This window comes from Apiospora kogelbergensis (assembly GCF_038363985.1).
Source record: "Apiospora kogelbergensis strain CBS 113332 chromosome Unknown utg000016l_segment0_segment0, whole genome shotgun sequence".
NCBI classification, from domain to species: domain Eukaryota; kingdom Fungi; phylum Ascomycota; class Sordariomycetes; order Amphisphaeriales; family Apiosporaceae; genus Apiospora; species Apiospora kogelbergensis.
The window spans coordinates 314,150-340,970 of NW_027117433.1; the positions used below are offsets into that span (position 1 = coordinate 314,150).

General features: G+C 49.8%; 8 protein-coding genes across 8 annotated transcripts; 3 read left to right on the forward strand and 5 right to left on the reverse strand.

The window, feature by feature from the left end:
- Window positions 1-2,921: 2,921 nt before the first annotated feature.
- On the reverse strand, window positions 2,922-5,171 carry PG998_014950 (uncharacterized protein; the record flags this gene model as incomplete). Its single annotated transcript, XM_066881766.1, has 1 exon — window positions 2,922-5,171. One exon carries the CDS (start codon window positions 5,169-5,171, stop codon window positions 2,922-2,924), a length of 2,250 nt encoding a protein of 749 aa, XP_066723311.1.
- A 1,521-nt stretch (window positions 5,172-6,692) lies between these two features.
- On the reverse strand, window positions 6,693-8,176 carry PG998_014951 (beta-1-3-mannanase; the record flags this gene model as incomplete). The annotated part of the gene is made up of 3 exons (XM_066881767.1): window positions 6,693-7,247; window positions 7,555-7,717; window positions 7,788-8,176. 3 exons carry the CDS (start codon window positions 8,174-8,176, stop codon window positions 6,693-6,695), a joined length of 1,107 nt encoding a protein of 368 aa, XP_066723312.1.
- Window positions 8,177-8,720: 544 nt separating this feature from the next.
- On the reverse strand, window positions 8,721-9,350 carry PG998_014952 (uncharacterized protein; the record flags this gene model as incomplete). The annotated part of the gene is made up of 2 exons (XM_066881768.1): window positions 8,721-8,938; window positions 9,017-9,350. 2 exons carry the CDS (start codon window positions 9,348-9,350, stop codon window positions 8,721-8,723), a joined length of 552 nt encoding a protein of 183 aa, XP_066723313.1.
- A 1,914-nt stretch (window positions 9,351-11,264) lies between these two features.
- On the forward strand, window positions 11,265-12,059 carry PG998_014953 (uncharacterized protein; the record flags this gene model as incomplete). The annotated part of the gene is made up of 3 exons (XM_066881769.1): window positions 11,265-11,532; window positions 11,590-11,945; window positions 12,012-12,059. The coding sequence occupies 3 exons, from the start codon at window positions 11,265-11,267 to the stop codon at window positions 12,057-12,059; spliced, it is 672 nt and encodes a 223-aa protein (XP_066723314.1).
- A 1,999-nt stretch (window positions 12,060-14,058) lies between these two features.
- Window positions 14,059-14,732, forward strand: PG998_014954 (uncharacterized protein; the record flags this gene model as incomplete). Its single annotated transcript, XM_066881770.1, has 3 exons — window positions 14,059-14,123; window positions 14,179-14,318; window positions 14,380-14,732. 3 exons carry the CDS (start codon window positions 14,059-14,061, stop codon window positions 14,730-14,732), a joined length of 558 nt encoding a protein of 185 aa, XP_066723315.1.
- Window positions 14,733-14,912: 180 nt separating this feature from the next.
- PG998_014955 (uncharacterized protein) lies at window positions 14,913-15,209 on the reverse strand (the record flags this gene model as incomplete). The annotated part of the gene is made up of 2 exons (XM_066881771.1): window positions 14,913-15,099; window positions 15,160-15,209. 2 exons carry the CDS (start codon window positions 15,207-15,209, stop codon window positions 14,913-14,915), a joined length of 237 nt encoding a protein of 78 aa, XP_066723316.1.
- A 1,189-nt stretch (window positions 15,210-16,398) lies between these two features.
- Window positions 16,399-21,307, forward strand: PG998_014956 (uncharacterized protein; the record flags this gene model as incomplete). Its single annotated transcript, XM_066881772.1, has 7 exons — window positions 16,399-16,571; window positions 16,631-16,851; window positions 16,907-17,694; window positions 17,829-19,715; window positions 19,876-20,201; window positions 20,828-21,173; window positions 21,230-21,307. 7 exons carry the CDS (start codon window positions 16,399-16,401, stop codon window positions 21,305-21,307), a joined length of 3,819 nt encoding a protein of 1,272 aa, XP_066723317.1.
- Window positions 21,308-21,481: 174 nt separating this feature from the next.
- Window positions 21,482-24,762, reverse strand: PG998_014957 (uncharacterized protein; the record flags this gene model as incomplete). The annotated part of the gene is made up of 6 exons (XM_066881773.1): window positions 21,482-22,223; window positions 22,296-22,920; window positions 22,979-23,453; window positions 23,781-23,979; window positions 24,232-24,605; window positions 24,652-24,762. The coding sequence occupies 6 exons, from the start codon at window positions 24,760-24,762 to the stop codon at window positions 21,482-21,484; spliced, it is 2,526 nt and encodes an 841-aa protein (XP_066723318.1).
- Between the last annotated feature and the right edge of the window lie 2,059 nt (window positions 24,763-26,821).

A 26,821-nucleotide genomic window follows, 5' to 3' on the forward strand; every position in this document is an offset into this window, starting at 1 on the left:
CGTAAGAAGGTTCGGGTATTGCATTCCTATTTGATTCGGGCCATAACAGCAGATAGATTGTCTTCCAGGTGTCGTGATCGTCCCAGGTACGCATTCTCCCTAGGTCCGCTTTCTCGTATCGAATTTCCTGTTCTGCTGTCATCAACTCGGGCGAACAAGTGTTCAGCTCTAGTTTTACTGGAATCATAGGTTTTTTACCTTTGCAATCTTTCAGATGCTTTCGTTTTGCTTCAATAAGATCATTGTTTCCAACGTTGAAACGATGGGATAAGCACTGTGTACATCCATATTTCCGTGAATGGACTCTCTTAATATAATCTCTAAACGATCAATATGTTAGATTCCATGATTTTATATGATAGAGATTATTGTAGATACTTACAGTAAGAATTCAATTTCCTTAAACCCTGTGTCGGTGCAAGAATTCTTGACATGGGCGTACTGTTCAGGATCGTGCTTCATAAAGGGGCATGATAATGAATTATCGACGTTTTTCGGAGATTGTTCAATGATGGTTTGGTCCAAGGTCTTGGAAAGCAGCATTTCATTCTGGTTGTTTGCCATCCTCAACGTGTCTTTGTTGACTTGGAACGTCAGAACGATGGGGCGACAGATAAGCAGAGAAGAGGTTGATGTTGAGGATTGAACCGAGTTAGAGGGCAGTATTATACCCAGACAGCATCTAGGACTGCTGCCCAACCACCCTGGCCACACACGCACGTCATGTCTGATGGAGTTGGAGATGCATCAAGCCAAGCGGGGTTACGAGCAGGGGTTACGGAGTGAAGCTGGCAGGAGTACCAGCGTAGTATCGGATGTGGTGCGCGACCTACGTCGAGTCTGGCTTGTTGCCTCTTATTTCAATGGGCTGCCTGGTCGGCTGGTTGTAATACCGCAGCAACGCGCATAGTGTTGCGGCCTGACTGCATACCTATTATCATTACCGAAACCAACCAGCATGAATATTTGGGCATGAGTTCTTGGCGCAGCCATTTTATGATATACTATACTGCACTGCATTTTTAGTTTGAAAAGACAAGATTTAATTAGGGTGGGTAGGTTTTGCTCCCCTCCCCCTTTTCATGCCTGGAGGTACCATACATGTAGTTTGCCCTTCGGCTAAAGCGCTGGAAAGGGGCCCCGAAAGCTTTGTATATGTGATTTTTAGTCTGCACCATGTCTAGGCTTAGTGCTTATCGCCATAAGTGGTTGCCCTTCACAACACCCTAATCTAGTCTTAGGCATTGATTTGATCTAGGTCCAGGATGAGCTTTTTTTTACCAGAAGCACCGAGGGCGACTTGGTACACCTGAGTAAGATTGGAGTCGTCGATCAAATCAGTGAGGTAAGTTTTATTCATTAGTGGTTATGCAAAAGACCAAATACAATGCCCATTTCAATGTATATCCGTAAGCAGTGCTGAAATCTCCCGGCGCCATGTGTATCAACTCATATAATAGCCTGTGAGAGCAAATTCATTTCCTTGTGTCGCTGATTGGGTCTGCCGGTAGCTCCGCATAATGCTCATCTCAAGATGTCTCCGCTCACGAACCCGATCGATCGAAGTTGGTGCCGCCGTCGGGGAGGCTGATGCTTCGACCCGCGGCAACTCCGCCATGGAATGACCATGCTGTGGACTCTGCTCTGCTGTTTCATCGTCGCGCCGTAGTCTTCGCCGCCGCTGCAAAAAGAGAAAGACCACGGCGGATAGGATTGCTGTAAACCCCAGGCTGCAACCGACTCCGATCCCCACTGCTGCTCCTGTACTTAAACCTGACGAAGGAACCACTATTAGCGGAGCAGTATAACACGCTGGTGTTTGTTTGGAAGCCTTCTCCGTATAAGAATCTAGCAACATACTAGTCACAAAGCTATTCACTCACAGTTTGGATCGATCCTAATACAACCTGTACACTGTATGCATTGATGGCACCACCGGAACTGGACGAGTCTATTATAGATGTTGTACTGGCCGTCTCAGCGGTCACTGCAGTGAGTGTCCAACTTCCGTTGGGCATAGCGGATTCGCATCCTTAGGTTTGCTGGAAGTCTAAGGAATGGAAATTAAATCACGTAAAAATACGTTAGCTTCACAATAGCTTAGCTAAATAAAATTTTAGGAGTTTGTAGTTAAGATTTAGAGATTTTTGCGTAGGAAAGTATATAATATAAGTCTGCGTCGACGTGTGAAGAGAAGTAATCTGTTGACACGCTGAAGTGTAGCCCATTGGACACCCTAAAGCTTGATCAAAATAGTAGCTCCACGAGAGAACTTGTGTTTTCGGCAGAAATCGTGAAAAGGATATTGGCGGGCCTTGGAGTAGAATGCCTGGGAGTACCACGTACAGACGAGACATCACTGTACTACACTCCGAACTCAAGGCGAAGGGCGTTGGCAGGAGACCAATGAGCTCCATGTTAGCTGAGTGAATGGGGCGTAGATCATTGATATAAAGCCAAGAGGGCAAACAAAAGAAGCCAAGAGAGATGATGGGCAAATTTCTAAATACAGATTGCTGTGTGGATCTTCTATGCAACACAGTCATGTTGCGTGCTAGGTATAAGATTACCTGAGACCTGACTCGAACTGGTGAAGATGGCTGGTGAGTTATCCTGGTTCCCGTCGTACTGTATCTAGATTGTCTCGCCCTTTCCTAATCAAGTTGAAAGCATTGGGGCATAATTATCAGCCACTATCCGTACATCGCACGCCTATAGTGGAGTTCACTTTTGCGTGCGACAGGGGCTCTAACCCACCCTTCCGTAAAATTGCAGTAAAGGTATCCACCTTTGCCCTGTATGTTGATAATCCAACAGTATTGGCCTCGTGCGGGCTATAAGTACCTATGAACGGCGAAATCCTACTGGGAGATTTGTACATCATAATATCGTATTGAAATTAAGTCAACCCTCCCCGCTGACTACTTCACAAGAAACCTCAACTTATCAGCATCATTCCCAAGTCTAGCTTCCATTTCATCCGCCTTTGAGTTCATGTCCTTAACCGACTCTGCCTTGAAGGGCCACTGTCTCGTAATTTCTATCTGTTGTATCTTCACCGCAACGCCCTTCCCTTTACCGTCGGAATCTTTCGTTTCAGCACCTGCGTTCTCGGTGTTGGTTGATACCGTAGAGGATTCCGCCGCCGTTTTGTCGTAGCCGACTTCATGGAACAGCAGCGCCAGACTGCTCGACTTCCAGACCCTGGCCCCCTTGTCCATGCTACGCCGGATAGCGGCGCCTAGGAGCGCCAAGGTCGCGACTAGCACCAGCAGCGGTAGCGTCATGAAAGCCCATTGCACCTTGATGTACGTCTCCTGCCGCCACGCCTTGCCGTTGTTCCAATCTGTCTTGTTTTCTTCTACTTCGTCTCCTATGCCGTCGTAGTTGATCCGGATGCCACTGCGCACGTACTCCGACAGCCCACGTGCCGCGCGGGCGAATGAAGCGCCGGGCGAGTCCACCGTGGCCGTCGCCGCGGCAGATGCAGCAGCCACGAAATCGGCGTCGAAGATGGCGTTCGTGATGCCGTACATGCCGCTTTCCGACTCGGGGAAGGCGTCGCCGAAGCCGCCGTTGCCTTCCAACGACGTGGCGCGGTAGATGCGGGTCAGTAGGCCCGTCAGGTCCCCGCTGTGGTTGATGACAAAGGTGCCGTTCCCCGGGAATGCCTCGCTGTGCGCGTCGTTATCAACCACCAACATGTCGTTGGGGTCGAACCGGTTGGGCAAGTTGTAATGCCCAAGGCCTCCGTCGTCACTGAACAGGGCACGCAGCGGGACCGAAGAGGTCGGAATGCCGTTGTTAGCGAGCGTTCCGTTCACCACCGTCGCGTTGCGCCAGACATGGCCGCAGGGGCGTAGCCCGCAAGCTATGATCCGGGGCGCCAGCAGGTCCGGCGTTACCTTTGGCAATGGGTTTGTGCGCGAGTCGAAGAAGGTCGAGTAGGTTAGGACCGTCGTGAACCAGTAGTTGATGTCGGGCGAGATGTCGGGCGAGATCATTTTGCCCAGTTGGTTCTTGGCGGAATAGTTGTCGTAACCCTCCTGGGGCAGGAGCTTGATCTTGGTCCATTGGCTGGCATACTCAGCTTGACGTCCGTTCTTGTCCATGGGAAAAGAAAGCGTCTGTATGTAGGTGGGTATGGTAATGTTTCCATCGACAGTATAGTTGCAGTTGGTAGTCTCAAACGTCCATGGGTCCGATGAAGGCGACGGCATCAGCGGACCGAGAGATGTGGAGCATTGGACGGCAGCCCTGGCGGTTAGGTCCTGGCAGCTGCTACAAACGCCAAGCGTGGTGATGGTTGGCCAACTACACGACGATTCGGTGCAGGTGTAGTTAGTGATCTGCGGGTTACGGTATACCCCGCCTAGGATCGCCCCCTGTACCAAGGTCATGTCCATGTCCACCAGGTGCTGTGACAACTTGAAGATTGCCTTTCCATCCCTGGACTGGATAGTTCGGGTGGGGAAGGACATGACTTGCTGCACAAAGGGATCAAACGCGAGAGTGACGACGGTGATTAAGGCTCCCATAATTGCGAGCAAGTTGAAGTGTTTACCCTTCATCTTGGACTTGAGGAGGTTGAGGGACCCCCAGGGACCTCGCCCTGCTTCGAGTATATCATCGGCGATGCTCATCTGTGTGTACTTCTGCTCAAACTGGATCCACATCGACTGCGAGATGGCTCCTGTGAGGGCGGTCATGATGGCAGACTTGCAAAGGGTGATGAAGATAGAGATGAGCGAGTTGGGCTGGATGGGTAATGGCCAGTCGTCAAGCGACTTGCCATCCTCGACGGCCAAGATGATGATGACGGCTGTCATAGAAGCAAAGCTCATGGACATGGTAGCCAGCTCCCACAGCCACCAGTAGTCTTTGAGGACATGCCAAAGGTGACAGCTTGACTTGTATAGACCGCTAGGGTGAAGGGAGGGATCCAGCTCAGAGCTAATCTGCTCCCATAGTCCCAGCCCCGACGCGATACTGGTGGTTGATTTCTTTTCAAGGTCACCATCGCCCTTAGGCTCGCGCTCGGGTTCGACTTCGACGCCAGATCTATCTTCATCCCCAATAGGGACTGTACCGCTTGACTCCGAGCTCACTGGCGTGATCTCAGGCTGTACTGGAGACGCTTGATGTTCGTTCGGAGGGATAGTCGCTGTCATCTTCGTGGTTCGATTGTGTGAGAGCTTGGAAGGTAATGGGTACTGCTCTTTGAGTTGAAAGACTTGTGTATAATTGATCGATTCTTCTGGGCTAGCCTTGTAGAAACCTTGACTAAACACGTTGCTTTACTCTGTTAGAACCAATGTACTTAGGATGATGAACGATCCGTTTCTGGGCTCAACTTCCACTCGTGGACAGGATGGGGGCGCCATATATGCTCGTTTCCAAAAATCACATTAAGACCGAGAAGGGTGACAACTACTTAGATACATAGAATCCATATGCCAGTCGTTATTGCCAACACTTGAGACCGCGATCTAATTTGGATGTACTAAGTGTCGCTGTTCCCATCGCTGTCTTGGCATAAGAGAACGGCCGAGTCGGTTCGTAAGCATGGGGCATGTCAATATCCAATTGGCCATAGTACGACAACAAATGATGCTACATGACATTGCCTTATAATGGCTTTGATTCTAGATTTTGAAAAAAAAACCAATCACTGTGGGTTCATATAGAAATGGGTTGTATCCTGGCACCCTCTTTCTTCAAATGCATCCATTGCTCTGACTCCGCGTACTCTTTCTACATGCCTGCGGTTTGGGATCTGCATGCGTGCAAATATTAACCTCCCCTAATGTTTGCTGTACCATTGGGGGTTGCATGCCCAGAGAAACTGTCGCGGCAGGCACCCGCAGAACCCCCTCTCCATTCGCCTGCTCCTAAAAGTTGCGAGGATAACCACTCAACGAAACATAGGCGTCGCCCAGGGGATCAGCAACGTGTCAAGTATTGGTGGGTCAAACATATATTGTCATGATTGCTTCATCCGAAAATGTTCCAAAAGTTCTCGGCTGACTTTATTGATGCTGTGACTCGCAATCCAGCGGCCCCATCGCAGACAACCGATTTGGTGGGAGGAGTTGCCTCTGCCACCCACGACATGAAAAGCGAAGGCAGAAGAAACTGTCCAGCATCGCCACTGTCGGTGGGTTTACCCATCTGGCTTGCCTTGGTGTCCTTAATTGCGCCTCTGGTGATTCAGCATTGATAGGCAGACGTTCTCAAGACACTGGAACGTGACTTGGATTGTCATATGGATGAAGAAAGGGGGTCGCCCCCTCAAGAACTATTGTTACTAAGATGGAATTTACTATGATAATAGAGGTATTCTTGATTGAATGATCTATGATAATTCTCTTGATTTAGGTGTGAAATGACTGGTATGTATATGTTGTGTGACAAAGAGTGCACCTCCTTAGCTCACGATGGGCAAATGATAGTATTGCGGAATGATCCGCGGTGAGGCCGCTACGCCGACATGACTTGTCGCATTCACAATAGCAGCGGAACGCAAATAGAGAATTGGGACGAGCAGACAGAGAATAACGAAGTGTTGCTGTAGAAGGAGAAATGAACAAAAAGAGTAGCACTGATCGTGCACACATAGGCAAAAGCTGGCTTGGCACGCTTGTGCTAAGCGGCAGTGCATGGCCCTGCCACATTCTGTAACATGATTCTGTCTATGCAGGAATAATGGACCTCCAATCCTGTAAAGCTTTGCTCTTTCTTGCTTGATGCATGGGTCCTGACAAGTCCACGCCGGAGCTGTAGACGATGCCGAAATGGTCACCACTATCCCCCTTCGCGGAGTACGGACACTGGGCGACACTGGGTAGGAGGAACTGCCAGTACATGGTTGGCAAGCCGACCGAGTTGAAGTTCGCGGCTTCAGTGGGAAAGGTCGCGGCCTGGTCGTAGTTGGCGGCGCTGATGCCCCATTCCTCGACGAATATGCGCTTGCCGCGGGCCTGGTCCTTCCAGCTCGTCGCGCTGTCGCTCCACTTGCCCGGCACCGAGGCGTACCGGTGGATGGCGACGGTGTCGAGCGCCTTGCATTCCATCGCCCGCGCCATGAAGGTGCAGCCGTGGCTGTAGTCGCCGCCGAGGCCGCCCGTGGCCACCACCATGGGGCTGTTGGCGCCGAGCTCGTTGCGCAGCTTGGTTGCGCGGCCGCAGGCCCAGTCGTGGGCGTCGTTATTGGTGCATGCCGACGTGTTGGCTGTGAAGGGCTCGTTCTTGTGGGTAGGAAGAGTCGCGTAAGTAAAACAGAGAAGAAAATACGCCGATTGTGCGTCTGGGGAGATGAGAGAGGGGGTGCGGGGATATAAAAATGGGGAGGGGAGATGAGGGAGAGGCGAAGAGGGATAGGCGAAGGGAGAGGGGCAAAAAGCGAGAAGAGAAGAGCGACAGGAGAAGAACGAGGGGAGGGGAAAAGGGGGAGACGAGAGATGAGAGACGAGAGAAGGGGAGGCGACAGCGGAGAGAAGAGGGGAGGAGAGAGGAAACGATAAAGTGGTGTTATGGGTAAGTAATGTGACTCACCTGCAGGTCAAATCCCATGATGGCCTCACTCCATGCTTTCCATACCTTGCCTGAGGTGGCACCCTTGTAATTCAGAATATACGAGAGGCGAGCGTCGTAGGCGTCAAAGGCTGCCTTCTCCTGGTAAAAGCCTGCCGACCCCCACTTGTCGAAATAGACATCTCTGCACATAATTAGGTCAGCAGTCATGTGCGTAGGCCTCCAGCGATGGTCGGCAGGCAATTTAAACGTACGATCGATAATCTCCCAAGAGTGAATTGGCATCGTGCGGGGAGATAAGCGCCTTGATGCCCTTGGCGCTGAGCTTCACTATGACCTTGTCCAATGCGTCCAGGGCGGCACGGTTGTAGACACCCAGCTTGTCTTCTAGGTTAGGAACCGACATGGCGATCCGGCTCCCCTTCTGGCAGTCGCCGGCCGTGTGTTTATTGACCCAGACCCGGACCACTTTGGCCCCATCCTTTGCCATGGCGTCAATGTAGGCATTCTGGTCTGAGTCGGAAAGGCCCTGGAGATAATACAGATTCGCCCCCATCCATGAATTGCCCGTGTCGGCGCATGTAGCGAGCGATACCACAGCGGCAAACGTGAAAACGCTGAGCCAGAATGGAAGGTGGACCATTTTGTCGTAGTAGATCGTTACTGAAACGTGGGGGCGGGGCCTTGTGGTCTTGGACCGCCTGAGGGTATAATAAAAGGGGCTTGAAGTATAGCCGGAGGGTAGGATGGGTTTGCTTCACTGGTTTCCATGGACGAATTGTGGCCGTGAGACCCATTTTATACCCGACTATGGAGCCGAAAGTGGCCTCATGCTGACACAATTCCTACAGGGGCGGGCGCCACAACATCATGACCTCGGATTGGGAGGTTCAGCCCAGAGAGGGGTGGGTGTTGTGCTTGACCAATCAACAAATCTGGTACCCTAGAATGCCTTGCTTACTTATGCATTGTGTAATATTACTCTAGTCAGCCGCAACATAACCCTTTATCAGGATAGGTGAAATGCGAAAGTGCAAAAGCGAAGAACATTTTAGTAATTGCACATTCTATAACTAGACCATCGCGGCGGGCACTTTGTATTCCATCATGTACCCTAGACTGATACACATGACGAATTGCCCCATCCCCAAAGATGTCCTGCCCTACCTCCTTGTCCACCGCAAGCCTTATAAGACTCCTACCATTCCGAGGCTGAGCAAGACGGCTGCCAAAGTTCGGTCGTACGATTTGGACTTGGCAACAGCCGATTTCGTTTCGGAAGGCGATGCGGGCAATGTGGGGCGGGTTGGGGCAACGCCGGCAGACGCAGTCGGGGATGCACTCGGGCTTTCTGGAGTCGCATTCGCGGCTGTTGTTACTGACGCGGACCCGGTGTTGGTCAAGGCTATTGGGAAACCGTCAGAATTAGGCCCTAGGGGGGCGGAATATTGTGAGGGATGGACTCCAATGAGACTTGACTGACCTGCCGTACCATTGGCCGCAGACCCCATCGCGCAATAGCTGGCGAAGAGGTCTTGAGCTTGCGAAACGGCGGTAGCTGTTTCGGGCAAGCACAGCTTGGAAACGTCCTTGCCGATGAGGGAGGCGAACCTCATCGAGCTGGCACTACAGAAGCAGCTATACGACGTCGTTTTCTTGTGGTCGCCACAACCCGAGCTCATGTATTTCACGATGATTTTGATTGGCTGTTCGGCGCAGGGCGGGAGAGATTTGTAGCCAGGCAGGTCGTCGATGAAGAATCTCTGGGCCAGGATCGCCGGCACTAGCCAGCCAAATAGTAAGTTAGGTAAATACATGATCGCGGGAGTAGATAGCGGCTGGGTAATACAGAGAAAGACGAGTTGGAATAAGCAAGTCGGGTGCAAAGTGGTGATCTAGGTGGGAATTATAAGTATGGCATTTTTCCTTTCGACCACAGCCTGGTCACAGCCTGACTTGATCTTACCTTCTATCCTCAATATGGGTGGTCATATCGAACAAGTTATTGGTCGCTGTCCGACTCACTTTCATATCCAATCTCCCGTGATGCGGGGGTTGTGTTGAATCACCTTTCGACTACAGCCTGATCTACTCTTACCCAATCTTGGGGTTTCGACCGGTGAACAGGTAGATGGTCCCAGATTTCGGCCTAATCTCCTTCATGCAAGTACACCCGACCGGCATTATGCGCCCATTTCGGGTAGCCGACTCAATAATTATCCATGTTAGGAACTTGCTTTTTGTTCTTTCTTTTTCGGCTCGATGTCGGGCTGCTACCCCAACGTCTCTTCAATACCGAGATTTCTCCTTTACCTACACATCCCCGTCTTGTAAACCTCTGCGTTTCATTTGTTGGCAGAGCCCCAAAGGTCTCCTGTGGAACTATATTAATATCCTTTTTAGTATCGTATCATGCTGCGAGAGATGCCCATCACGATTATCGTCGGTGTAGTACTGGGCACCATGGCTAATATTGAAGACGCGACAAAAAGTATGTAACGATAAAGGGCAGCACGTAGGGGACGAAAATTATATCTACAAATAGAAAGGCATGGATAATGAATAAGGACGCGCACGCAAGGAAAAACGAGGGGTTAGGAGAGTTACCTCCGTGTCAAGCTCTCAGTTATGCCATAAACAGCAGCTCGTATGGTTCAAGTGGCACAGCATAGATGAATTGGAGGCTCATGATGTGCTGAAACCTCGGTCAAAGATCAGCTGATTGTTCTCCTATCTCGTGCTTTGCTACCAAGGTGATTGGCGAGGTGATTTCTGCACTTCTGATCACTGCCTGCCTAGGCCACAGCTGCGTGCCCAGATGCTTGCATTGACGGACCACTGGATGCATGTTATGGAAAAGTGTTCCTCCTTCATGCCTTCTCCAGATGCAACAACTAGAATGATAACAAGATGAAGATAATGGAGGATCCGACTTCGTATCGATATACTTTAAGCTATGTTTCTACATTTCAAAACTTACAGTTGGTGTCTACCGAGCGCTTCTGTAGCACGCAACTACCGCCCAGGGCGTCACCACTCGGCCTCTCTTCCATCGTCATGGTTCTCCCTACCCCGAAAGAATGTTTCGAAAATGTGAAAGGCCATTTCGATACCTTTATACAGACTTGTCGCAAGTCTTATAAATCCTTTTCGGCCTATGCCTTCAAAGAAACGCACCATCAACTTAAACAAGGTTTAGCCATCTTTGCGCTATTGCTTTCATGTTGTCTCATTATATTCCTCTGGTCTGATAAGCCAAGTTTCTCAGACGCTCAATTCGGAATTCCTTATGCCAGCATAGTGTTGATGATCATCCCCAGCCTCGTCTCGCTGATTGCATGGTACTACGGTGGACTAAGTAGCATTCCAAAGATTCCCCGTGTTAAATTTAATCGATTAACCACCGCGAGACGCCGCAGCAGCGCACATGAGTTGAGCAGTACGAGCCCCAGCACCACGACTTCTCACGTTCAGACGGCAAACCGGCAGCCCACAAAATGGACGGCAAATCGGCGAAACACAACATTGACGGCGGCAATCACTGCCATCGCGTCGCCAATAATTTGGCTGAAAGTGTGGAGGCCAGACCTGCAGACCATTGAAATGGTTGTGGAAAAGGATAATGTAGTAAGTGGCGCCCTGAACGCTTTCATCACCACCTACATAAGCCTCAACGGCTCACACATAGAATCCGACACCAGTCGTCGGCATTCTATCCTTCCATCGCCGTGATGCAGAATGTGGACTGGAGCTCTCAGGCAAACCTCACCCTGAAGAGCAAGCCGAAGTGTTTCGTCGGCTGGTTGAGGGACAATCTGCCATCCTGCGACCGGGTCGATGTGCCGGGTGACTGGTGCAATTGCTCATCCCTGTGGGACGACACAATCTACGACTTCCATTGGCAAAACACGACGTATGCCACTTTGCGATGGAACGCAGACGAGCACATGGTGAATTCGCGCCCGACCACGCCCATCTTGGCCCAGGCATTCTTCAACTGTAAGTAGACGCAACTCGGATCTCACTTCAGCGGCAAAGCTAACCGGAACCATCCAGTCGACAGTGGAAAGTCCTATAATGACTCGTTCGCCCACCACTCCCCAAGCCTGTGGCTCGCGGTATGGGATAGGGATTTATCTCTACAAGAGAGCCTGGAATACGGCTACACCCAGCTTCAGCTCATCGACGCTGCCGCCACATCATCAATCAACCTCAACTTGAATCGAAAGGAGCTGCCCGACAAGAAACCGGCCTACGACCACCAAACATTCACAGTCACAACAGTGCGGCAGACGGACCTAACGTGTGATCCGAGCAACGAAAACTACGGTCCCTGCCACATCACATTGTTGATTCAATACCCAAGCTTCAATCGAGACACCATGACCCTTAAGCCTCGAATGGATAGAACCGTATGTCCACATCTACAGCATACTTTGCTCAGTAGAGCTGACCGCGTGCTAATACTTGTCCATCAGGATGTTGCTGAAGCTATAGGGGCGTGGCTGTCCTTTTCCAGATACTGAGTTGGCTCTTGTCACTCGCAGCATTCAAAGAGTGAGAAGTGCCAGGTTTCCAAATCACAACTATTAGCTACAATCCTAATTTATAATATACTCCAATGTTTCTGAGTCCTCTCATATGTCGAGGTCTCTGTAATGATTGCAAGCCTTTTGCTAGCCTGCAACTGTGGGACTTTTACTGGGGTTGAGTTGGGGGGATTTACATGAGGCCAACGACGCCATCTACCCCTGCTTCTGACTGCCAATCGGGTTCTTGCCTCACCCCTACCGGTCAAATTCCAAGGAGTGCACCCGTCTAGCCGTCCAATGCTATTCTTACCCCGCCAACAACAGTAGCCGGCGATTGCCTAGCTTCCCTAACATCAAGACAGCAGGACTCAAAGCAGTCAGTAATAATTCCCCTCAGACTTATTTGTCCCCACCCATACGGTTCCGAAAGGGCTTCCACCGTTTCCTTATCTCTGAGCTCGAGCATTATTACATAGACTACAACCAGCAGAAGGCATCAATCAAGGAGCTGCACATCAAGGGTCAGGACGTTGGCTGTAAGTAACTCAATGAAGCTGGCGAATCCACGAGAGCGAGACTGACTATCCCAGCCACGTATTACATCCTACGCGATGAAGAAGTGCATCGGATCGAAAAGCTCTGCACGGATATTCTCGCTCGGGAGCAAGAAATAACCAGCAAATTCCATATTGAAGAAGGCCCTGCCGCCATCGCTGCCGACAACTTCTACCACTTGGAATAGGTCTTACTCGCCGAAAGGTACCGGGACCTGCTTGGTGACCTCAAGTATCTGCGTTGCTTCAATAGAGTCAACAGAAGTGTCGCGCTTCGGCTGTTTGGCAAGTTGGATCGAATCGATACGCAGAATAAGGGGAGGAATGATGCTCAGCAGGCCGCGTGGTTCGACAGCTATGGCGGCTTGGATGAAAAGGCTATTGTGGCATCACACCGGATTGGGAAGCTCCTCGGCCAACTAGATGCAGCTTTAATGAACCACACTCCGGACCCGCTTGCAGTCCCCCCTGAAAGAGACGCCCTGACAGTTTGGTTCAGCCTCGGATCGATTGCCCAGCATTGGCTGTCTGCATCAGATGGTTCTCCAGGGTGATGCAGCTAGACCCATCCAGTTGACTGATCCAAATGCCGCATATGACTTCGAGCTTGTGCAGCCAGGTCAATTGCTCAAGTATCTCGTATTGAACAGACGGGACGCCGCGGCTATCGAGATTCTGGAGCAGTCACCGGAATATGTGCAAAGCTTGGGTCACTATTGCTTCCTTTTCTGCATGCAAGTCGCAAATGCTTTCAGGTCAAGCAGTGACGGCTTAGCACCCCGTGAGAGTCGCAGGTAGGACGAGGGACTTCTACCCATCTTTCAGCGCATACTACAGCGCTGCCCAAGCACGACTCTTCTGTTACCCAGGGGCGATGGATTCAATTAGGCCTGCTGAGCTTTGCCGTGAAACATAATCTACACCATTACTGCGAAGCCATTCTCCCCCGGAGGTCGTGCAATCCGTCCAGATTGGGTTGAACAGTTGATGAGGGTACCGCAACGCATTGAGTCGTGGACCCCTCTCCACACGATGATTTGCCAATCTCAAGCTATGCTTTCTCACGATATCGAATGTTTGAGAGTAACAGAAAACTACAAGATGGGAACAGATGTTAAAGGCGTTTTAGATGGGCTCCTTAAAGTCGCAGTAAAAGTACACAATGGCGACGCGATTGGATGTCTCATCAATGCCGGCGCTGGAATTCCCTTCGAGTTGGCGGACCCATCTCGTCAGGAGAATGCGCTGCACATCGCTGCCTTACAAGGTCGCGTCGATCTGGTAAACGCCATGTATAGCCCCTTTCTGTTATAGATCGCACGAGGGATAGAAGGTGGGTAGAGGAGCCATGTACACCTCTTCTACAAGGGAATTCCCCTCGCGTCCTGCCGCCCCCATCCCGCACAGATCCCATCACCGCTCTCACCAACACCCGCGCCATGGACGAGTTCCTCCAGTCCCTCGAGGGCGCGCACCCGAAAGCGTGCGCCGACGAGGCCGAGTGGTTCCAGGCCATCGACGCCCTATTCGCGGCCCCTTGACGTCGTCTGGGACCACAGGTGGACCGCACCCCTGACGCACTCGGCCGTCCGCGCCCTCATTGACACCGGCCTCTTCGCCGCGTGGGAGAAGGCCGGCGGCGGCATCAAGTCGTCGGCCGAGCTGGCAGAGCTCACGGGAACGGATACGGTTCTCATCAGTTCGTGTTTGCCCCTCCATTCTTCCTTGGCTCGGAAACTATCTCTCCCTCTTTGTTCGAGAGCCACCCCTGCCTCACTTCTTCACACCCCAGCCCCTGCGCGGTGCCCGCGCCTACTACTTGCATAGCGTCCCGTACGACTGGCACGACGACGGCGCCGTCCGCATCCTGGCCCACCTCGCCGGCGCCCTGGAGCCGGGCTACTCGCGCGTGCTCATCCACGAGAGCGTCGTAAACGCCTTGCGGTCCCAGTCCCGCGTCACCACGGCCGACCTGGCCATGATGGCCATCCTGCCTACTAAGGAGCGCACCGAGGAGGAGTTTGAGAAGATTATTCCCAACAGAAGGATACGCGGTACAAAGGTCAACAGATCAGATTTCAAAATGAAATTAATTTCATGCTTCATAGTCTAGAGAGGCTAAGTATTGGACCAACAATTTGCTCTGGATGACCAGACCCTAGATATTCCGATGCATCCAAGGTTCTCAACCCCTGAGTCTAGTCAAGACTAACAATTTACTAAACAGCACCACGTCAGATGACACGAGCTGGTTCAGCGAAAAGGAAACAACTGACCAACAGCAGAAGCATCTTCAGTTCTTCGACCCTGAAGCTTGCTCCCAAGCATTGTTAAAGTTGTTGATAGCCTTCCCGGCTCTGTTCTTGTAATACTCCTGCGTGTCAGAGGCAGACTCTTCGCCGCGCGACATGATGCGTTCGAAGACGTTGCCGTTCTGGTCGGCGTACTTCTTGGTGGCTTTCTTCTTGGACTTCTCGAACCTGTTAACCTCGGATGAGCGCCGATATATGAGCGGGGAGCCGACGTGCACAGTCTCTCACCTCATGGCCTCGTCCTTCTTCTTCGACTCGGAGTTGCAGGGGGCTGTCATGTTGCTGTGGTGTATTCTGGATGGGTTGAGGGAGGAGGATCTGTTTGAGAGGCCTGAAATCCGCGCTCTGAGGATTGTGATGGAATGATTTCTTCAAGTTGAGCCTCTCTGAATTTGAGATGGCACACATCGGCCTGGAAGTACGCCATTTTAATAATAATTCAATTCCAGGTTTTGACCATCTCTATCGCAGGTTTTGACAATCTGTATCGCAGGTTTTCTCCCTGAGTATACCAAAGTCTGGAGTTGTCACCAAAACCTGAAGCTGTCACCGAATGGCGAATAGGGGCTGATCAGGTTGTGGGTTCCACGTGGTGCATAACCTTGCACAAAGGCAGTTTCTGGGTTCCAGTTTATGAAACCCTTCATAACTGTCCAAAACCTGTCCAGGTTCTGAACTGTGAGAATGACGTCCTGTCGGTCTCTTTCTGAGCTCGGGACCGACACAGTGCGAGCCCGATCTTGCCGGGCAATCGAGTGGGTGTGCAGAAGAGGCGGTTAATTGGTTGGTATTTACATGCACGGGCAGCCCTGGAAGCATCTTTTCCAATGCCTGACCCTATGGCCTTTGTACCAGGTTCAGGCCGACGTGTGGAAAGGTACATGGGGCGATGTGCTTCTGCTGTCAGCCCCGGCCTGTGGCAGCCAGGCTACGCACGCGGTTTGCTTCACCGAATCAACAAAAATGGCTGCCTAATGTGAAATCTGCCTATGCATGCTGCTGTCTGGCCTGGGTTCCGGAGACTGGCTGCTTAATGCCAAGGTCTTGTTCCCAACGGTGCCAATACCTGATGCCAAGATCAGGCACCGACATACCTTAATGCCAAAATCTGCCTCTCATGCCGGCAGATGGTCAGACCGAAGTAACTGGCTACAAATTCCCGAGGTCCCCAGCCCTGGTAGTTTTGCTATTGTCTACACCTACTCAAGTACCTTTCAGTCAAGTATTTACTTTGTACTTGACCCAATCCCAAACGGATGTTCTCCACGCACAAGGCACATGCGCCACAACAGAGGGTGAATGATAGTAAGAGCCTTGCGTGTAACGGAATTTACATGCCGCCTTTCAAATCTGACCGATTTCCCTGTAGTCCCCTTCTGCCTATTCTCTACATACCATCTGCGCACATCCAGTCGGTGTTTCTCATCAATTTCTCAGGATCACAGGGGAACCTCGCTTTCTGGCGCCATGATGGCAACCAAAACGAACAGAGTCCCCAAAGAGGAGTGGGACAAGCACAAATCCACCATCCTGGATCTCTACTGCAAGCGGGGTCTGCCTTTAACGCAAGGAAGTAATGCCCAGAATGAGCATGAAAGTGTTGGTTGGATCATGAAACATCAGCACGGCTTTGTGGCAAGGTATGAAAGTATCACTTCTATCTGGATCGTGGAAGTGTCCATTATTGACATTCATTTAGCAAATCCCAGTACGAAGCTCAACTTAAACGTTGGGGTGCCACTAAGAACCTTAAACAAAGCGAATGGGTGTCACTTCTATCAGACTACGACCGACTTGAGCACCAGGGCAAGGAGGTACGGATCGTCATCTTTGGGCAGGTTCAGACCAAAGAAAAGATCACCAAAGCCCATCGTCGATACATGAAGCGTGCTTCAAGGGCAACAAGTACGGCTTCCCTCTGTATGTTGATAGCTGAGTACGTCTGTGGTCAGGTACAACCGCTAACCTAATAAAGCCCAGGCTGCTGCGTCAAACAGCCATTCGTTTGTCGAGGTCAAGGAAGACGGCCAATGGAGGCGATATCATACGGACAACACCCCCGAGAGAACTGGTGCCTTGGCTTCGGGTTCCCACGCCCCTCCGCACGATGACGATGGCCGTGATGAGGCAACACCAAGTCTAGGCATCGGTTTATTATCTCCTCAGTACCAGTTGACGCCCTTCCTGGAACCTAACATGTCTGGCCAAGCAATGGATATGGAAGTAACACCAAGGAATAATGACTTATGGCATATCAATCCCAACAGTCCATCAAGGCTAGGACACAACATCAACAACTTTGTCATCAACCCCGTACCTGAATCTGACTGGCTAAGTTTCGCTCAAGAATTGTCGCAATTTGGTTTCAACCTTGTAAATCGATCCACAAGCCCGCAAATTGCTCACGCTGGTAGGCAGGACGGCGACGTTTCACCTTCAGCCTCCACACACTACATCCATGCTGACAATCACGACATGGCGAACACATCATCTTCGTCGAATCTCGATGCGTCGACGGACTCTCGAGCGACTTTCGCTTTGGCTCTGCAAGGCAAATCCAATACTTCGGGTCTTCATAACTCCGCAAGCGCTTTCGAGATTCGAGCCTTAGCAGACCGTTTCACGTCTTTGCTCTCTGACACCTCATTGTTCTGGAACACTCGTCACTCGACTGTTCTTGTCCAGCCAGGCTCTATGACTGATCCTGCCCTCTTCAACAGTCTTCTCTACTCCATCATCAATGGCTTCGCTGGCATGGAGGGAGTACCCCAGCATCTATTCTAGGGGTATTAAGGAAGAACGGAGATTTCTTCTCTCACTTATCGCACCTTATACGCTCTGGGCCGGACTCTGTGTCTAAACCAATCGTCGACAACCTCTTGCCGGTTGCCATCAAGGCTAGAGACGCCGATGCTGTCGAGTTGTTGTTACAAGCTATTCGAAACCACCCAGGTATCTCAATCGACTTGAATAAATCGTTCTTTCGTGTCGTTGGCAAAGTTTACACTCCCATCGAGCTTGCCGTTGAAAGTGGAAGCCCAGAAGTGGTTCGGCTGATGCTGGAAGCTGGTGCAGATCCGAACAGGAGAACAAACCAGAGAACAAGCTATGGAAGAAATAGCATCAGCAAAGTGCTGTCTCTGCCAATTTCTGACGAGTATTCCAAGAAAGGATACCCCAGTCTGGACGTAGTCCGAGCGCTCCTTGATCACGGCGCGGAAATTGACTTAGAATCAATGGGGCGAGCGGTTGACTATGCTGGAAACAATACTGCGGTTCTTGAGGAGTTGGTCCAGCGCCTACCCGCCAACCAGCACGGGACTTGTTTCTCATGGCCAAAAAATAGGAATGGTAATTCTTATGGCACCTTCAAGATGCGACTTCCAGATTCTAGCCATCGAGCACTAGTTGAGGACATGGTTGCGTTCCTCGCCAACACAGCTGCAACATCGCTTGTGACCGACTTGATTGGGAAGTGTATATCTACCAACTGCGAGAAATGCATTTTCGACAAACCGAAACTCGTCACGAGCATGCTATTACAGGCGGCCAGACGAGGCAACGTCGAATTGGTTACATTTTTGGCCCAGTACTCGACATCACTGCACGAAGCTCTGGTAGGGGCGGTGAGGAGCGGCAATTCCCAGTTGATCGACTTTCTGATCGAAAAGGGGGCTCGTGCAGACGGCCCCGCAGTCTATTTTACCATCCATTGCGGTAATTCTACTATGTCGTCGCCAAGTACAGCGCTGGCGGAAGCGATTCGGCGAGAAGACGAGCAACTGGTGCATACCTTGGCAGATTACGGAGCATGGCGACGCCTCGACGACGAAGAACATACGGAAGCCGCCATCATCGCTGCGGCCGAGGTTGGGAGCGTTCGATATCTTGAGGCAGTACTGCGTCGCAATACTGATGCCAAAAACATCTCCCTCGTGCCTTTGGACATGGCTATTATGAGAGGAAACACTGAATGTGCTTTAGTATTCCTCAGGGCTAGCGCACAGTCCACCCGCTATTCCATCAGCAGTAACTATGCCGAATCTTTATCTCTTGCCCTGGAAAAGCGTAACAAGGACGTTGCACTCGCTCTTCTTGATTGTGGTGCGTATGGTTCCCTTTCAAATCATTCCCTCAATCGCACCCAATCCCCGATGGAAATAGCTGGCCAATGGGGTGATTCGGAAATCATTGACGCCATCGCTTCTATGGGTGCAAACTTGAACATTGGTCACCAAACAACTGCTCTGGCAGCCGCTGTTGCATCCAGAAATCGGCCCTTGGTGGACCGCCTCCTGGATCTTGGAGCCGATCCGGGAGCAGAGGCCCGGTATGGGGGCTCTCCACTCGGCGAAGCTGTCAAAAACAAAGACTATCCGATGATTGACCACCTCTTGTCAAAGGGTGCGACGCCAGCCGACACTTCGGCTTTTCGAGCAGCCATGGAAAACGACCAGACCGCCTTGACGAAGCTCTCTTTGGCAGTGAAGCAGAGATATCCCTCAGGAATCAAAGAATTTGGCCAGGGATTGATGACCAGCGCCATTCTATCAAATGATGTGGCACGTGTCAGGCTTTGGCTTGAGTTGAAGATCGATCCAGCCATCATGGTGAAAAGAAACCAGATTCCAAACCCACTTCGGAGTGAAGAGTACGATCTGGATCGAGTAAGCCTCTTGGGCCTTGCCATCAAGCTTGCCAAAGATGATGACAGACAGGTGATTGACCTCTTGTTGAAATCCGGCGCGCCAGTCAATGCTATGGCTGCCGTGCACGTGAAACATGTGAATATAGTAGCCATTGCAGTCTGTAATACACCCCTGCTTCTTGCAATCGCGACACGAAATAGGAAAATGGTCAACCTGCTACTCGAGAACGGTGCCGACATTAACCGCCCGGCGCGTTTGGGTGTTTTTTTCACGCCGCTACAAAAAGGCCTGCAAGATAGGCAGTTACGAACTTGTCGAGTTTCTACTTCAAAGGGGAGCGGAGATCAATAGTCCCGCAGCAAGAAAATACGGCGGAACAGCCTTGCAAATGGCCGCTCGGAGCGGCAGCTTAAAGATTGTGGAGTTACTGATCTTGAATAAAGCCAACCCACACGCCCCTGGAAGCGAATTTGGATACGGGGGTACCGCGTTCGAATTTGCTGCCGAGTGCGGCCGCTACCACATCTTACTCCTGCTGTGGAGAGAGGCACCCCCTCAAGGCTTTACGTCGGCGATTCTTCATTCGGCACGAGACCGCGCGGAAAGAAATGGACACAGAGGGTGTGTTGACTTTATTACAAACATCATACACGATGCTTCGTTTGGACTATACCTTCATTGAACCGAAGAGCAAAGAGAAGAAATGCTTCGTTTGGGCAGTTAGTTTCAGAAGGGGTGTGGCCTCATCACTGCCGGCGCTGCCTCACAAGGCCGCGTCCACTATGCCAACCTTTGCTCGCTAGAACTAGAGGACGACAGGGAGTGGCGGACTTCGCAAAAGCCTCGCAGAGGCTCGCAGAGGTCTGACTGCCCTGGGTATCGCGTGTGTATGGTGTAGCAGGGTCAGTGTGGCTGCGTGCATACAGCTAGGGTATAAAAGGTCACATCAGCTGCTAGACAGCCTTCAGTCATATTTTCATCCAATACACACTCTTTTGATCCTTTCACTTCACTTCTAGTAAGCCCTGGTGGACGTATCTAACGTACCGGGTGTTTTCAATGGCCACGAAGATGTGGTGAAAGCCTTCTCATTTCTGGAGCAGACATCCCATAAACTAATGTCTTTAGCTAGACCGCAAAGGAACACGCTAAGTACAGACGCCACCATAATGTTGCCGAACTGCTCGGAGGCTGGGATCACACCCTCATTCAGGGAGGTCGGGATTCGTAGTCTCAACCCCTGATAGAGGCGCCTACAACCTCGACGGCTGCTGGATCTACCTCAACCACAGCCTGATCCACCGTGATCGATCGGTGCATCGCGACTCTTTCGACTCTTTCGAGCCAGAGAGGTGGCTCACACCATCCAGTGCTGATGCTCCTCCTGCCAGTTCTTGGCGACCCTTCGAGCGAGGGCCGAGGAACTGCATTGGCCAGGAGCTGGCTAACATAGAGATCCGTTTCATCGTTGCCTTGTTGGCTAAGCGTTATGAGTTCACCAAGGTCGGCGCTGGAGAACTTTTCACTAATCAGGATGGTCGACCAACGCTTGATAAGAAAGGTCAATTCCATGCCAAGTCGGAGCTACACAATGTGAGTGATTATAGCATTGACCTAAGATCATGATACCGTCGCTAATATACCCATAGACCATTAAGATTACCCGCAAGCCAGTAGATGGAATGATGATAAAGGTGAAGTTAGCATCAACCTTGTCGGATAAGTAACGTATTGTCCAATGGTACAGGGCTCATCCCGTCGTCGCCTGATTCAGCAAGCTATAAATTAGATCTGGTTATGTAAAAATATTAGTTGTGAATCACCTAAGAATTGACGCAGTACTACATAGTTCGATATGGGAAAGATCTATTGTAATTCAAAGTTTACATAGGAGAGATTGGTTACTTGATATCAGCCCAAGACGCCTCAACCCCTAAATGAAATTCCCTCAATGCTGCTACCCCAACTCGCTCGTACGATCCATTGCCTGACCCGTCCGTGGGATACACAACGAGCACATAATACTTGGCGTTATCCTCATACGTTCCAGGTCTGTCTCGTCCAACCACCATACAGTACAGCCTTTCGGGGTCGTAGTCGTTCTCCATGTCGAACGTGATGTGAATTTGGTCTCCTGCCAGTGTTAGCAGCTTTCTCAGCAAACCGCGCAAAACCACCGCTTCGTCTGTCCTCAACCTGGCGTAGGGGTCATCGCCACTGACTCCTCTCCTCTTTCCCAACTGCTTGAGTGGGTTCTCAAACCCATCGCCAAGGTGCCAGTCAACCTTTTCGAACTCAAGCAGTAGGTACTTGATGGGACCAAGCTTGGAGATCCAAGACCAGCTTGGTACATAGTGGTTCGACGGCCACGATATTCGAGTCATGGACTCCGAAGACGCCCGCCGCCATAGGAGTCCACGCGCAAAATACACTGCAAATAGGCCGTAGGCAGCTTGGGTACGGAATGCATTGGCAAGACGCTCTTGGAGTCCCAATATTGCGATGGCGCGGTCGGTGGGCATCGTGATGTTGAGGCCCGAGTACCGCTCGTACAAATCCTGCACGAGCAGTTGCCTGCCATCACGGTAATACTCCATCCCAAATTTTGGGAAATTCGCGTCGCCAATGAAGCGTGCTTTGATACTACATGCTCAGGTCTGGTCAGCAGGTTCCCTTTTCAAGCTCATGCACGAGTGGAATGAAAGGTCAGCTTACTTCTGGAGCTTGGTCAAGGTTTCGCAGTACACTGTCGTGCCGCACTCCCAATACACCTGTGTAGAGGCGAAGAAGATTGAGCGACGCGAAAGCGCCCTTTCCTGAAGGACCCATCCACGGAGACTTAAGGGTGCCTGCTCGACATCCCTGTGGAAGTCATCGATCGCCGTACATACGTAAAGCGTACCTTGGTCGGGGGTCTGCAGCTGTATGCATCTTCGGTGTGGCCGGTCTCCAAGAAATCCCTGGATCGATGACCGGGAAGCGCTGGCGCCAATAGTACAATAGGCGTTACTGAATACTCGCTCCATCCTGGCACACTCCAGATACCAGTCTGATTCCTCGTCTTGTATGATGCAGATAGAGTCAATCCACAGATATTGGACCCCAAGTCCTCGCGTAACTGCTACGGCATCTCTGAAGTTTCGAGGAAGTTCTTCGAGGCTGATATGCTGCTTGAGGGCCCCAATGTTGGCTTTAGTTGTGCAGAACATCTCAGTCTCCTTGAGCTTACCCCAGCAATGACTGAGAGCAACGTATCGACAGGGGAGATAGCCATTGACTCTGTAATGTGCAACGCGTTGACATCCAAGAGGCGCGTGGGCATAATGGAAGACGTATCCGTCTGACGACGACAGGCGGCGTGCGTTGAATCACGCACTTGTAGCCATTGCTTCATCAACTCATAGTGCTGGGCGCTACCTGCACGCAAGAGTTGCGGCAGACCCAGTTGGGCTCCTTGTCGGCAAGCCAGGCCTGGTTGTGAGAAAGGTCAGTGATAAGGAGTCGATGAGTCTTTGTAGATGCCTCACCTGGTTCCGAATATAACGATAATAGATTAGGGCCTCCTTTTATGCCGATGTTGCCATCGCTCTGACGCAAGGCAACCCACCTGGGTAATCTCAATCCAGTTTGACGCACAGCATGCAGCAGAAGACTGCACAGTTCGCAAAAGTCAGATCTTTCCTGGATTACATAGAGGTCACAGGCTTGTTCAAACAATCTTGTTGTCGTGATGGCGCGACAGCTCGAACATAATGAGAGGGCTCCCTCGGGCTTTGCCGGTTTCAGTCGATCCCAGCCAACCTTGTTCAAGAACTGCAAAGCAAATGTGTTGTCTGAGGTGGATGTCCACAAGTCGTCTAGGGATTTCGATTGCTAGGCAGTATCAATTGACTCTGTTATCAAGCACGCCCAGTGAGCTACTTACGAGCTATCGTGTGTCAACGTCTTTCTTGGAAGTCGGTAGGTAGGGGAGGGGAGGGGGGGGAGGGGGGACTTACCAACTAGAATGATTGTTAATCACAACACCAGTAACTAACGTTACATAAAACGACCACGCTTGCTACTCACGTCCTGGGAAAATCAGCTGCTTGTCATTTCTGGATGTTCAAAAGTCAAATCTGAGAATTTACTGACATACTGTTGATCCAGCAGTTAGTCATATGTTAAATATTCTGTGCAGAAGGTCATTTCAGGGCTTACTTCGCTGTTTTCAGCTGCCATCGACGTATCTGACCCAGAATCAAATTGAATCTTTGGCACTATCAGGGACATTGGGGAATCCTCGGGAGGCTCAGACTTGCGTTTGGCGATCCGCGGTTGATTGTGGACTTCGTCTCGTTGACCCGCAACTGCTAGGTTGCCATCCCTTGTATAAACCGCAACTGGAAGTCGATCCATTCTGGATGTATCATTGTCAGGGTATTTCAGCTTCATCGGCACTGGATATGACAATGGTTTGCCATAGCATCTGGCTCGGATCTCGTCAAGTCTTTGGCTGAGAGCCTTTGACCCTGTCCGACGAGATTTCAGGACAAGTAAGCAGTCGCGAACTAGAAGCAAGATATCTTGGTGGGCGCTGTTTGTCTGAAGCTGCGGAAAAACGCTTTCCATGTAGGCCTTGACGTAAGGATGAGCGGAATACTCCGGTTACCTCGATGTCGTGTTCGTTTGGGCCCAGAAAAAGTCGGTGTGAGTCTTGAACGTCCTCAATGCGTCATACCCCGATGTACTCCAGACCAGGTATTCCAACAATATGCATCCGATTGACCAGATATCGTATGCGCGACCTCGTGATTGCATGGTCTCCCTGTGTGTACCCATCTCTGGGGGCTTGTATCGAGATGTCCCAGTACCGACCCCAGATGGCTTTCTCATGTTTGTATGAGCCTCTTCGTGGAACGCAGCAAGCCCTAGATCAGCTATCTGAAGAATTGCCTGAGACTTTCCGCGATTGAACAGCAATATGTTCTCAGGCTTCAGATCGCCGTGAAAGAACGCGGGCAGCTTTGCGACGGTTCGGCTTTGCTATCATCGGTGGGTTGATCATTGTGGGACCCATGTTTGTTCTGACATGGGGTGACGTTTCTTCTAAGAAGCTGGCGGTAGTATCTGTTTCAATACTTATCTTCGCTGTGGGCGTGGCAATGTTCTCTACAACTGAGCCGGCAAATCTATTAGCCATCACTGCGGCATACGCGGCCGTACTGATGGCTCTTGTAGCGACCGGCGATGATCAAAAGTTCAGATAGGTGCTGGGAGTATATGATGACGAAAGACGTTATTGGCTTGTATTTACACAAATTGGAAGTCTTGAATATAAATAAATGTATACAGTGTATAACAACCTAATGCCTTCCGATAGCTTAGACTGTTATTTCTTAATAGACATTGAAGAAAACTTTGAGATAAGAGAGTCAAATGTGCATCCCCAAGAGAATGAAGCATTTAAGTTACTCTGTGGCTTTTCCTCCACTAAGATATTGTTAGCTAGTAAAATCTCCTGCTGCCCCCAAGAGTACGACACATGGGGAGAATCTTCCTCCATCAAGACTTTATTAGCTAGTAGAATCTCCTGCAGTCGCTCCATACTTGATGTTCTCATATCAAATTGTGCTGGAGTGTGGTCGTCCTGGACAGAGCGTTGGGTGAGAATGGGTAAAAATGAGTGCGACTGGGGTTCAAAGCCGATTGGCCCCTGCTGACCTGATCCTGCGTCCTGACGTATATTATGTAAATGTTGATTCGGATCGCGAACATGAATCGTTCTTTCCCGTACAGTGATTGAAGTACAACGGTCAAGTCCCCTGGACTGATGAACTTGGGACTCTCGGTAAAGACATCGAAGTTGAAGACCGGGTCGTGTCTAACGAATCTCAAGCTGCTCTGTGGCATGATTCTTAAAATAGTATGTTGAACAGTCGCGACAAGCGAGAAATGCTACAGAGCTTCCAGGGTATGAAATCGACAGAAGATGTGAACAAACGTGCGGGGTCGCGAGGAGAAAAGGCTTTTCAATGCATGGGAAAATGCGAGTCCTATCCTGACCGTATGTTGGTGGAGGCGCAGCTTGCATTCCAGCACACATTCCTTTATCCTGTGATAAACTGACCACCCTCTCGAAGCCAAACACTAACAGGAAACAAGACCCGGGCGCTAAGGCTATGACATCGATCATCCCTGTACTTTGCCAAGAGTACGATCTGCCTTATCAATCAATATGACCTTCCCCTCTGAAGGCAAATTACGGGGGTCATATTGCATAAGCATGCAGTCGGTGATGGATATGACTGCCTACCAGTAAATAATTGGACATTGATACCGAACGGCAGTTTCAATACTTCATAAAGTTATACATGGTACCACCTCGAGCTACCCGCCATTCGGTTGGTAGCCCGAAGTATTCCAGTACCTGAAGTCGATATTCGACCGGTGTAGATTCTATACTAAAGCTACTCTAGAAAATATTAATTCATTACCAGCCGGTTAAGAGGTAACGGGGAATATTTATATTAAGAAATAAGTTATAAGATTTTAAATATAATTTTATTTAAGCTATTTATTAATAATAATATTATATTATATTAAATTAAGTATTATAGTATTTTATTTAAATATTATTACTAGTTATAATGGTACCTACTAGGGGTGCTAGCTAGCACAGGACCCACCCTTCCTAAATCGGAAGGTGGTGTAGTACGGCAGTACTAGTAGGACCTTACTTACTAGGGTCCCTACTCCTACTGCCTACTAGAGAGACTCTTCCTTCTCTATCTTAATACTACTATATTAATATATACCTATTTAAATATATTATAATTAATAATATCTCTTTAAACCGGAAACGGTTTTTAAACTTATTTTTTTCCGATTTAATAACTTTATTAAATAATTAACTTTCTTTATATATATAATATAAAGTTAAACAATTAAAAAGTTAATTTATATAATTATCCCTACCGATTAATCTCGGATTTCCGTATATAATATAGATTTAAATATTAATTTGCTAGAATTAATAATTAACGAAACTATATATATATAATACTTAACTTCCTCTTAATTTAAGATAAATTTTAATTTATTCTTTTAAATTATTTATATAAAGTAGTTTAGAATTAATTAAGTCCTTTTAATTATTAAAGTACCTTATATAAATAATTATAAAAGCGTATTATGCTTTAATAAGTATAAATCTCCCTTATAAATATAATTTAATAAGCCTTTAAAATTAAAAAATTATT